Consider the following 12067-nt stretch of genomic DNA (forward strand, 5'->3'; position numbering starts at 1 on the left):
AGACTTTGCTTTTATTTATTATTCTACACTCTTTTGTTCTCGATTTTTACTAATCTATCATCAGCCTTGGTCTGCTATGATAGCAAAACACTTTTGGATATAGGTTATCGCTACACTGACCTGGTTCAAGACGCTTTCATCAATCCTCTGTGGCCACCTGAGATTCTTCGGAACGCCGAGTTGAACAAAGGCCACCCGACTCGTAGGCGAAGATTCAAAAAACACCGCGGGAAACGCGCTGGGATCCGCAACAGACTGAGGAAGAGAGCATTCAGTCCCCCTCTCCCGAGCATTCTGCTCGCAAATGTCCAATCCTTGGAGAATAAGATGGACGATCTTAGAGCCAGGATAAGTTTCCAACGGGACATGAGAGACTGCAACATCTATTGTTTGTCCAAAACATGGCTCACGCCCGCGGTCCCGGACACAGCTGTGACGCCGTCTGAGAACTTCTCTGTTTTCCGGATGGACAGAACAGCCGAGGCCGGTAAAACCAAAGGCGGCGGAGTGTGTTTCATGGTAAACAAGAAATGGTGCGATCCCAGAAACATCTCCATCCTTTCGCGATCCTGCTCGCCTCACCTGGAACATTTATCAATAATTTGCCGCCCATTCTATCTGCCTAGGGAGTTTTCTTCAGTCGTCGCCACTGTGGTTTATATTCCACCACAGGCAGACACGGGACTGGCTTTATCTGGCCTCCATGATGCCATCAGCGGCTCCACAAACAGCCACCCCGATGCGGCTTTCGTCATCGCGGGTGATTTTAACAAAGCCAACCTTAAGAAAGTATTGCCTAACTTTCACCAACATGTCTCCTGTCCCACACGAGGAGCAAACACACTGGATCACTGCTATTCTCTGTATAAGAATGCCTACAAGGCTCGTTCACTACCAGCCTTTGGTAAATCGGACCATGCCGCCATTTTCCTTACACCTGAGTACAAACAAAGGCTCGTTCAGGAACCCCCGGTGAGGCGGGAAGTTAAACGCTGGTCGCCTCATTCAGAGATCACGCTACAGGCAGCTCTTGACGACGTTGACTGGGACATGTTCCGGGCGAGTTCATCGGACGTCAGCGAGTTCACTGATGTGGCGCTCTGCTTCATCAACACACTGACAGAGCAAGCCACACAAACAATAACTATAACGTCCTTCTCTAATCAGAAACCGTGGGTGGACAGTTCAATCTGCGCTGCAGTGAACGCCCGCACTGCCGCATACAACGCCGGTCTACTAACAGGGAATATGAGGGATTATAAATCATCCTGTTATGCTCTCCGACGCGCCGTTAAAGCCGCAAAGCTCTGTTATAGGGATCGCGTGGAGTCTTATTTCCAACTCAACGACTCCCGGCGGATGTGGCAGGGACTGAGGACCATCTGTGCTTTTGGAACGAAATCCTCTGCAGAAGTGAGAGCTGATCCGTTGCTTGTGAACGAGTTAAACTCTTTCTACGCTCGCTTTGATGGCAATCGCGGCAGCGCGACACCGCCGAGTGACGCGTCAGACAGAATCACTCAGAGCTGCAACAATCACGTGATCTCTGTCTCGGAGGATGACGTTCGTAGGACACTCAAACGTGTGGATGTTTGGAAAGCTGCTGGTCCGGATGGTGTTTCAGGTCGTGTCCTGCGGTCCTGTGCTGATCAGCTCGCTGGACTCCTCACATCCATCTTCAATGAGTCCCTTGCTACATCTGTGGTCCCAACCTCATTCAAAAAATCCACCATCATCCCTGTCCCTAAGAACAGTAAACCCTCTTGCCTAAATGACTATCGGCCAGTGGCTCTCACATCTTTAGTCATGAAGGTCTTTGAGAGACTCATCAAAAACAACATTTGCTCCTCCATCCCTGACACCTTGGACCCTCTTCAGTTCGCTTATCGTCCCAATAGATCGACTGAAGATGCCATCTCTCACGTCCTCCACTCCTCCCTCACACACATCGACAGCAAGAATGGGAACTATGTAAGACTGCTATTTATTGACTATAGTTCAGCCTTTAACACCATAGTTCCCATTAAGCTAACTAACAAACTCCTGGATCTCGGACTGAACTCTTCTCTCTGTCACTGCATTGAAGATTTCCTCACTGGCAGACCTCAGGTGGTGAGAGTAGGACAGTTCACCTCCACCTCCATCACCGTGAGTGTGGGAGCTCCACAGGGCTGTTTCCTCAGTCCCCTGCTCTACTCTCTCTACACGCATGACTGTTTGTCCACACACAGCTCCACCTCTGTCATCAAGTTCGCGGATGATACTGTTGTCCTGGGCCTCATTTCCAACAACAATGAGACCGCATACTTGGATGAGGTGGAGCAACTGACATCATGGTGCCAAGACAACTGTCTCCTTCTGAATGTGAACAAGACCAAAGAACTGATTGTGGACTTCAGGAAGAGACAGCAGCGGTCATATTCCCCTCTCATGATCAGCGGGACACTAGTTGAGAGAGTGAGCAGCTTCAAATACCTGGGTGTCAACATCTCCGAGGACCTGACCTGGACTGCACATATCCAGTCTCAGGTGAAAAAGGCCAGGCAAAGACTGTACCACCTGCGCCAGCTGAGGAAATTCCGGGTCTCACCAGCTATCCTGAAAACTTTCTATTCAGGGGCGATAGAAAGTTTACTGACTCAGTGCATCACAGCGTGGTATGGTAACAGCACAAGTCACGACTGCAAAGCCCTGCAAAGAGTGGTGCGCTTGTCCGAGCGCATCTCAGGGTCAGCTCTCCCGTCTCTGCAGGACATCTACATCAAACGATGCAGAGGCAGAGCTACAAAAATCATCAAGGACATTAATCACCCGGCCAACCCCCACTTCACCCGGCTGCCTTCTGGTAAGCGCTTCCGTAGCCTGATGTCCAAAACTGAGAGACTCAGGAGAAGTTTCTTCCCACAGGCCACAGGCCGACTCCTGAACGCTGTCACTTAACTACATGTGACTTCACCTCACTTCAGTATTAACAAACTCACATACTGATATTGCACTGCACTTTATTCTTGTGTTTCATGTAACTACTCATTATAATGCTGTTTGCACATTACACTCCTGCACTTCTGTTATCCACGTATTTATTTTTATAGTCTCCAGTTTACTTTATCTCACTTATTTTATTCCACATCTCTTATTTCTTTTACTTGATTTATTCATAATTCTACATATGTATATATATAGCACCTTATCCTATTCCTATTTTATCCTATCCCTATTTTATAGTTTATTGTGCTTTTTTTTTTGTTAATTGTTATTTGCTGTCCATGGAGCGGACCTGTTTACATTTCACTGCCGGTTGTATTCTGTATAACTGTGTATGTGACAAATAAAACTCTTGAACTTGAACTTGAATTATGCCCGTTTAAATATAGATATAATAAAATAATACATCTGCAGTTTTTTTAAATGCTTTATTACTAAGCAGATAAGTAATGTTGAATACAGGGTTAAACCCCTTGATTAAAGAGTACAAATACAAGTTGAGGGGAAATAAAACAATTTTTGTTGATATGTAAACTAAAAAACATATTCATTTTTAGTTACTGGACAACTTACTAACACATGTAGTCAATTCAGTTACAATGCATTCTTCAAAATAAAACACATCAATTCACTGCCAATTTTTTTTTAACAATCTCTAATATAAACTTATCATAAAGTCAGTAAATTCCACTTTTTATGTGGAGTAAAATATCCATGTTTAAACTACAATAAATATACTTGTATGATACAATTATTACACACAACATTTTTGACACTCCAAAGATAAAGTCATCATTGTGTTAAATGAGAAGACCATCAAAAAAAAAAAAAGTAGCAAAAAAATTTGCTTTTTTGATTCAACATAGAAAATTATCACAAATAAACTTTTAGGCTACAGTGACAATTTTTTTTGTTTTTAGAAGCTGCATCTGAAAGAACTAGTATTACAGTACGCACTGCCTTTGCGAACTTTATCACACACTAAGTGGATAAGACAGGATATTTGTCAAATGCACAGATATTTCTAGAAGAAAGGGGAGGCCACACATGGAACTCAATTTAACAAATAAACATTTAATAGAAAATAAGTCAAATTAATAATACAACAATTTAGAAAAAAAAGAGAAAACAATCTGAAACTGAAGAGGAAAGATGAACGGCCTCGATCCAACTCCATCATTCCTTCTGTACTTGCGGTTTCTCAAGCGCAATCTCTGGTAACACACTAAAGACTTCGTAACAAAGTCCATCTCACTACAGTGGCTGTACAATAATTGTACCAAGTGGCGAGAACAGTTTTTGAGCGCAAAAAAATCAAAATAATGATTTTATCTGCCAAGATATTGTCTTCAGTGTGGGTCTCGGACGTGAACTCACCTTGAACTCACGCGATAGCGGCGCTCCTCCTCTTCCGGATCATGTATTCGCTATGATTCGAACGGCAGAGCTGCGTCATATTCTCGCGCATGCGTCGAGTTCACGTCAATAATTTGGTGGATTATATCGTTATTTTGATTTGTGCGCACACAATAACTATTTTTGTCGCATTGTTAAATTATTGTACAGCCACTGTGGTGAGATGGACTTTGTAACGAAGTCTTTAGTGCCTTTTATGGGTCTTATGAGTGGGTCAGTCGAAATGTACTAAATCCCAATGGAGGCCTTTTTGAAGCCTTTCTCAGCCATCAGCTTTCAACAAAAATATCTTCATTTGTGTTCTGAAGATGAACGAAGGTGTTATAGATGTCCAACGACATGAGGGTGAGTAATTAATGAAATAATTTTCATTTTTGGGTGAACTAACCCTTTAACAATACCAATAAAGTGATCTGTTTATCACACATTTGAGACTTGTATGGCTTAATATAACAAATGATGACTCTTACTGAAATATGTTGTAGAAACCCCATGAAAGGTCAATGTTATTTAAAATATCCATTATATATTTGGACAATGGGCATTTTGTTTGTCGCTATGCTATATAATGCATTGTAGAATGCATTATAACCCTAAAATAAACAACAAAAAACTCACTAAAATTTCCATTTTAAATAGGAGTGTTTTGACCCCTGCCACCCCAACCCTGTAGAATGTCAAATATTTACTTGAAAAAGTGATGGATCTGAACATAAACTTTGCTCATTTAGATGACTTTGGGAGATGTGTATTCTCATGAGTGCGTAGAGTAGATAATTGGGTGAAACTCTTTCCACATGAAGAGCACTGGTACGGCTTCTCTCCTGTATGAAGTCTCTCATGATTTATTAGGTTTCTTGACCAAGAGAAAATCTTTTCACACTGTGAGCACTTGTACGGCTTCTCTCCTGTATGAACTCTCACATGTGATTTTAAGCCACTGGACGTAGTGAAGGTCTTCTCACAGTCAGAGCACACATAAGGTCTCACACCAGTATGAATACTCTCATGCTTTTTTAAAGACGTAAGATGTGTAAAACACTTTCCACAAAAAGAACAAACATGAGGCTTCACACCAGTATGAACATTAAGGTGTTTTGTTAAGCATGATGCCAAAACAAATGTTTTATCACACTGATCACAGCTGAATGATCTCACTCCAGTGTGACGGCGTAGATGGTCTTTGAGAGTATTTTTGAACCCAAAACTCTTTCCACACTGAGTGCATGTGAAGGGTTTTTCTCCAGTGTGATTTCTCATGTGCTCATTTAGTCGTCCTCTATGAATGAAACTCCTTCCACACTGAGTGCATGTGAACGGTTTTTCTCCAGTGTGAATTCTCATGTGCTGATTTAGGTGTCCTTTATGAATGAAACTCTTTCCACACTGAGTGCATGTAAATGTTTTTTCTCCAATGTGAATTCTCATGTGCTGATTTAGGTATCCTTTCTGAACAAAACTCTTTCCACATTGAGTGCATGTGAACAGTTTTTCTCCAGTGTGAATTCTCATGTGCTGATTTAGGTTTCTTTTACAAATGAAACTCTTTCCACACTGAGTGCATATGAATAGTTTTTCTACAGTGTGAATTCTCATGTGCTGATTTAGGTTTCCTTTCTGAACAAAACTCTTTCCACACTGAGTGCATGTGAACGGTTTTTCTCCAGTGTGAATTCTCATGTGCTCATTTAGGCATCCTTTATTACTGAAACTCTTTCCACACTGAGTGCATGTGAACGGCTTTTCTCCAGTGTTAATTCTCATGTGTCTCTTAAGCTCTGATTTATCTGTGAAACTCTTTCCACACTCAGAACTGGTGCAAGATCCTTCGACTTCAGTTTTTCGAGCTTGTTTGTGTGTGAAATTATTTTCAGTCTTGTAAACGACTGTGTTTACATCTTCATTTGAGAAATGATGAGGTTTTTGCTGTTTGTCCTCATTCACTTCCACCGAGTCTAAAATAAACATTAAATTAATTTAAATCTCAATTGGGCACAAATTACCGAGTCTAATTTGTAAAAAAATAAGTCCAACTAAGCAAAAAATAAGCATCCCCCTTTTCAGGATATTGTATTTTAAAGATAATTTTGTAAAATCCAAGTAGATTTAAAAAATAAGTTTTACATATCTTTTTTTTTGACTGCGTTTAAATAATGTTTTACATGCCTGTTCAATGAACCATAAACAATTATTGCAATACCACTGTGGAACATTCCTTAAACGGATAGTTTACTCAAATTAAAATTCGGTCAATTTTTTTTCCTAAATATCTTCTTGTGAGTAAATGACAATTTTCATTTTTGTGAACTAACCCTTTATGACACAATCCACCGGTTTGACAAGGCTTAAGCTTAGTTTCAGATGTTAACTTTATGTTAACTGTTTATTAAAAAGAAAAATACACAAGGCAGAAATATATACGAACCTGGAAACATGCAAACTAAAGCCACGTGTCTTTTAAATTTACGTTTCAAATTTGAAATACATATTTGTACTAAAATACATGTTTGAGCGGTTTTAACTGATAGTAACTTGCACTGACATATCTCTTCCACTGCAATTTTTTCAAGATACACACCAGTAATGTTTTAAGGCACATTTATAAAAAGCTATTTGTTCTGTTTATGTCTCAGTTCTGAGTCTTTTTATGTACATGCAAAGATTTGTTGCGAAAAACCTGTTGAAAGTAGGAGGATGCTTCTTTCTTTGCTGTATTGTTATATATTGTAGTTGTTGCTTTATACAAACCTGTTTGTTTCTCTGTATCTTCATCTTTTATTCTGCATGGTTCTTCCTCAAACTCCATATTTACAATAGTATGTCAGTAGTTTCTCCTGGAGTAATTGCTTCTGCTTCTTCTGTGGGAAGATGGGGATATTCCTCAGCATTTAAAGGGGGGGGGGGGAATGCTGTTTCATGCATACTGAGCTTTTTACACTGTTAACTGTGACTTGGATTCCCATCCTAAACATAGACAAAGTTTCAAAAACTAATGCTGGACGTTTGATAGAGTATTTCTGTGTATTTCATTTTTGGGTGAACTAACCCTTTCAGCATTCATTTTCAACATTTAGCAGCAATAGATAAAGGTTTAAAGCAGTTTGGAACTGTTTTTCTTCGCGGAAGCTTTGCGTAAGAGCTAATAAAATATTTCATCTCAAGACAATACTCTGTGTCTAATTTATTTGAGACTAGTAGCCGTGTAATAAGCGGGATAATGTACACCCAGCCGGTTGTTATCGCAGAATAAACCCCTTCAGAGTGATGCAAGATGTGAGGGTTTATTCTGCGAGGGTTTACACTGGCTGGGTGTACTTTATCCCTTACTTATGTTAGAGTTGACTGTCAAGTAATGTTTCAAACTATTTCAGAAATTATATTACAAGATGCTGTTCATAACATTATATTCACTTTACATATTGAATGCAGTGGCACAAAAAGACAAAGGGACATTCAGGTCAGACAGAGCAACTTGGAGACTATTGCAGGAGTTATTAGTGTATGCATTACCGTAGTAATCTGTGTACCGTGAACTTCTGGAGGCAGTTAAAGATGTTGCAGCTAGGCAGGGGCGTTTTGTCTGTTGTCCAGAGGCCTCTGGTACCCAGTCATCATCTGAAGTTTCATCAATGTTGAATCACACAAAAAGGATTAAAAATACACCCAACACAACTGTTTAAAAAATACATACAAAAAATATAGCAATTTACTCCCATGCCCACCCTATTGTTGTCCTGATGGCTCATTTACACCAGCTTACAGATTTTATATTCAAATTCAAAGTTTCATTCGCATACAGCAATTTACCTTCATACCCACTATATTGTTGCCCTTATTGCACATTTACACCAGCTTACAAATTTTCTATTCAAATTCAAAGAACCTTTCACATGCAGTGATCTACTTACATACACACTTTATTGTTTCCCTTATTGAAACATTTACATTACCATCTAAACAGTGGTGGAAATGGGTAAAATTCACTGGGCAGACCGTAGTTTGGAAATATGTGTGTGTTTTTTTGGGGGGTTTGCACAATTTAAGATACCTTCTAATTGAGCTGTCCCAGGTTAAGTGACGGATATGTGAACAGGGACAATGTTGTCATCTCAAAATCGTTTCAGTTTTTAGCACATCATTGTTGTGTGAACTCATAGGCATCGGAGGCTAATTAAATTAAAAAGTTGGTGAGTCCCAATACACAAATCCGCCGCGAACTTTATGGGCGCCGCCATCTTGCCTGCCGCCATTACTGCGTGCCTGCGAAGTGCGTGACGGTGTGACACTTGCCGGTGTCCTCTAATGACATTTCAATGAAAGCGGATCCTGCACATTAAATAAAATGTCTGGTGAAAGGGAACATTGGGTAGATGATGTCAGGCATTGGCCAAAACTTACAGAAAGGTAATTTATTGACAACAGGATGTATTAATGTATAAATGCGTCTGCCAAATGTAATGTAATTAAGACAGCAATAAAACTGAACACTGTCATTGTGAGCTGTGTTGCTAATATTAGGGCCCTGCTTTCCGTGATCACGGAATTGTTTTACACAAACACGTTTTAAGAACATGAAATAACGAGCAGTTATGAGGACTTAACGTTATGCTGCACTTAGAGCAGCGCGCGGCAGTAATGCACGACGCGCTGTAAATGATAACAGAAAATAAATAAAACATACGTGCCTGTCACAAAGGGACTTTAAGTCACAATTACACAAATGTAACTTCGTAGTTTTCTCTATTGTTACTGACATATTATGGTACGAGTCCACTGCCTGAAAACCTCACGACACTGATTCATACGCAGCGGCTGATCCGTGATGTAGGATGCAGTATCTGGCCAATCCATCCCGAACTCATGCCCTGTAGTTTAGGTTCTGACGCTTATCGCATGCCAGATGATTAATAAAATAATCTTATACCTGTAGGAAGATGTATTCTATTGCTACAACTGGTCGTGGCTATTTATTGCAGCTTGTGAACATATGCATGAGCACATCGGTAGGTCACGCAAGTTTACGTGCTGATTTAATAAGGCCATATTTTTTGTAACTGATCATTTCATTAATGTCTAACGTTAATTGTGACTAGGTCCGTTTGTAATGGACACGTATGCTTTAATTATTCTCTGTCTTTAAGTGGTTTTCTTTACGTTCATCACAGCGCGCCGTGCATTACTGCCGCGCGCTGCTATTTATTTATATATTAATTAATTAATTTTATTATTATTGAAAGTATCAAGATTTACAAACAAATATCTCTGCATAAAATCAACTTCTTCGAATTCGAAATAGGATACAGAAAAGATATAGCCTGAGGGAGCAGCTCTTAATATCCTGAATACAAACAGGGGGGAAAATAATAATAGTATGCATTCGTAACAAAAATAAAATTAATTTATAAGGGAAAAAAAGGTAGGCTATTATAACATGACATGAGGGGAGAATCAGTCATTGTTAAGCTATTAACCTCATTTGAGAAGTGTTTTCGTGTACGCACTGCTCTAAGTCCTTAGCAGCAAGGCACGCAGTAATGGCGGCGATGCTTTACTTCCGTGTTTCGCCGGATTTGTGTATAGCAGCTGGTGAAAAATATAATAGGTGGGGCATTTTTTTTTTGCGGGGGGTCTGGGGGTTCTCCCCCAGAAAAATGTATTATTTCCTAGATGTGATAGCCTCAAACGCACCATAATGCAGGATATCTCTTGCCTATATAATAAAAGACCTCAAACCAGTCAATACCAATAAAAAGACAATATTAATTTAACTGCCATAGAAATCAACAGTTTCACAGGTAGTCTAATGATAATGAACAATTGCATGTTTATTATGCTCCGTGTCCAGATAGAAATAGTGCCGTTTACTAGACGATTGATTGGGCTAGACATAATTACAGAAATCACTGAGTTATTTACCATGGCTATAGTGTAGGGTAAGATGCATGACTTCAAGTTGACGCAAATCAATCAGAGGTTCGAATCCGCCTTTTGCCACACTCGCTCTACTAGCCTACCTTTTCCCATCACATATCAGATCGGAAAGGCATTTAATTTTCAACAAAAATGGAGAAAATTATTAAAAAAGGGGAAATAAAGCGTTTAACGTGTTTAATGATAAGTGTTTCTAAACAGACGTGCTGAATTAGAGACGATAAAAGTGAGTGCATGGGTCCAATATCATTGGTCTTAAAAAGTGGGTGGGTCTTGTCCAGCAGCACAAATAAATACCGTCAAGCAAAGATACTGATAAAATAAACAATGCTTTTTTTTTTTTTTTTCTCAGTCCCGTGTTTCTTTTATTTCGATGTCTGTTCTCATCATTCATTGTTAGATTCTTCAGACATGTTCATTATTTGGCATTTATTTAAACATTGGAACAATAAATAAATAATAATGATAATACTAAAAATAAAATACTAAAAATAAAAATATAAAATATATTTATTTATAATAAATAAATAAACGTACAACAAAAAACAGAAAAAACAATAGTAAAATAAAAAATTAATAAACATTACAGGACATTTAGAACAAAACTAGAACATAAAATGAAACAAGTGAGACACACATTTTGATACATCACAGTTCACAGCCTTTCATTTTGTAATTTAACTTTGCTACTTTAACAAGAGTAATTCGTTATTTTGCTGGAATACAAGAACTGCCTTACACAATGGGCATGACCCAAACAGAAGAGATGGATATAGTTTAATCATCCCATGTTGTCTGGCCTACTTGGTTACAATAGTGCAATAGTGCAATTTTGTAAAAGTCTTTTAGTTTCCCTTTAAAGGGATACTTCACCGTTTTTTCATATTAAACTATGTTATTCCCTTAACTAAGATGAGTTGATACATACCTCTGTCGTCTGAGTGCGTGCACTTAATCTCTCTGAGGCGGGGTGACATTCTGATAGCATTTAGCTTAGCACACTAATCACACTTCATTCTTATGGTACCAAACAGAGATCAAGTTAGAAGCAACCAATCAACTCCACGTTTCCCCTATTTAAATACAGTTACACGAATAGTTGGACGACCGAGTATGGTGACACAAAATAAAACGTGGCGCTTTTTTAACCGAGTTAAAAAGGAGAACTATAATGTATGGCGGAATAGCACTTCTGAGAGTACTTCAACTCGGCGCAGTAAAAAGTCCCGGCCGAAACATCCTCCCTCACATCGCCCCCTCCCTCTCTCATTTCCGTAAATAGAACCAACGTGACTTTTACTTCTACCTGTGCAACTAGCAAACTGCAATCATGGAGTTTGTAGAGGATGAAAACTGGTTTGTAGCAGACCCAGAGCCATATATGTTTGAACCTGAGTACACAGAAGAGGAACTATCTCTTATGGACCGTGAGAGGGAAGAAAGATATGAACTAGAACAGACTGGAGCCGGCGAAAGAACACGAGCAAACAGCAATTGGTGGTGCAAGTGTGACTGTTGCGGACATATGCCGACTGAAATTGAAAGCCTGTGCTGTTCAGAATGGGCCCAGGAGTTGCCATCGATGGTGTGGGGCAATGTAGAGTCAGAATACCCTGGACAAATCACCTGTGTCGCGGCAAGCGACGCGTTTGCAGCAATGATTCACCCGGCAGTCGTACATTTTTTCTTTCAACGTGACAAAGTAAATTGGAGGAAACGACCCACGCCGAGTGGA

The 12067-nt window shown here is 39.7% G+C and overlaps 2 protein-coding genes across 4 annotated transcripts in view; both read right to left on the reverse strand.

The window, feature by feature from the left end:
- LOC137075830 (zinc finger protein 850-like) overlaps positions 1–8017 on the reverse strand; it is a 188540-nt gene extending 180523 nt beyond the window's left edge. Inside the window, exon 1 of the mRNA XM_067444782.1 lies at positions 7912–8017. The gene's annotated coding sequence lies outside the window, so the exon portion shown is untranslated. The remainder of the gene's footprint in view (positions 1–7911) is intronic.
- The window catches only part of LOC137075054 (gastrula zinc finger protein XlCGF57.1-like), a 421471-nt gene continuing 412854 nt past the window's right edge, over positions 3451–12067 (reverse strand). Inside the window, exons 2-4 of one of the 3 annotated variants that reach the window (XM_067443227.1) lie at positions 7912–8016; positions 7150–7259; positions 3451–6356 (exon numbers count right to left, since the gene is read on the reverse strand). In XM_067443227.1, coding sequence (XP_067299328.1) covers positions 5125–6356; positions 7150–7207 — 1290 coding nt within the window. In that variant the 5' untranslated portion in view covers positions 7208–7259; positions 7912–8016 and the 3' untranslated portion in view covers positions 3451–5124. Of the gene's footprint in view, positions 6357–7149; positions 7260–7911; positions 8017–8242; positions 8254–12067 lie in introns of all 3 variants that reach the window. The other 2 variants (XM_067443229.1, XM_067443228.1) reach the window with 2 other exon arrangements.

This window comes from Pseudorasbora parva, chromosome 5, assembly GCF_024679245.1.
Source record: "Pseudorasbora parva isolate DD20220531a chromosome 5, ASM2467924v1, whole genome shotgun sequence".
Lineage (NCBI taxonomy): Eukaryota > Metazoa > Chordata > Actinopteri > Cypriniformes > Gobionidae > Pseudorasbora > Pseudorasbora parva.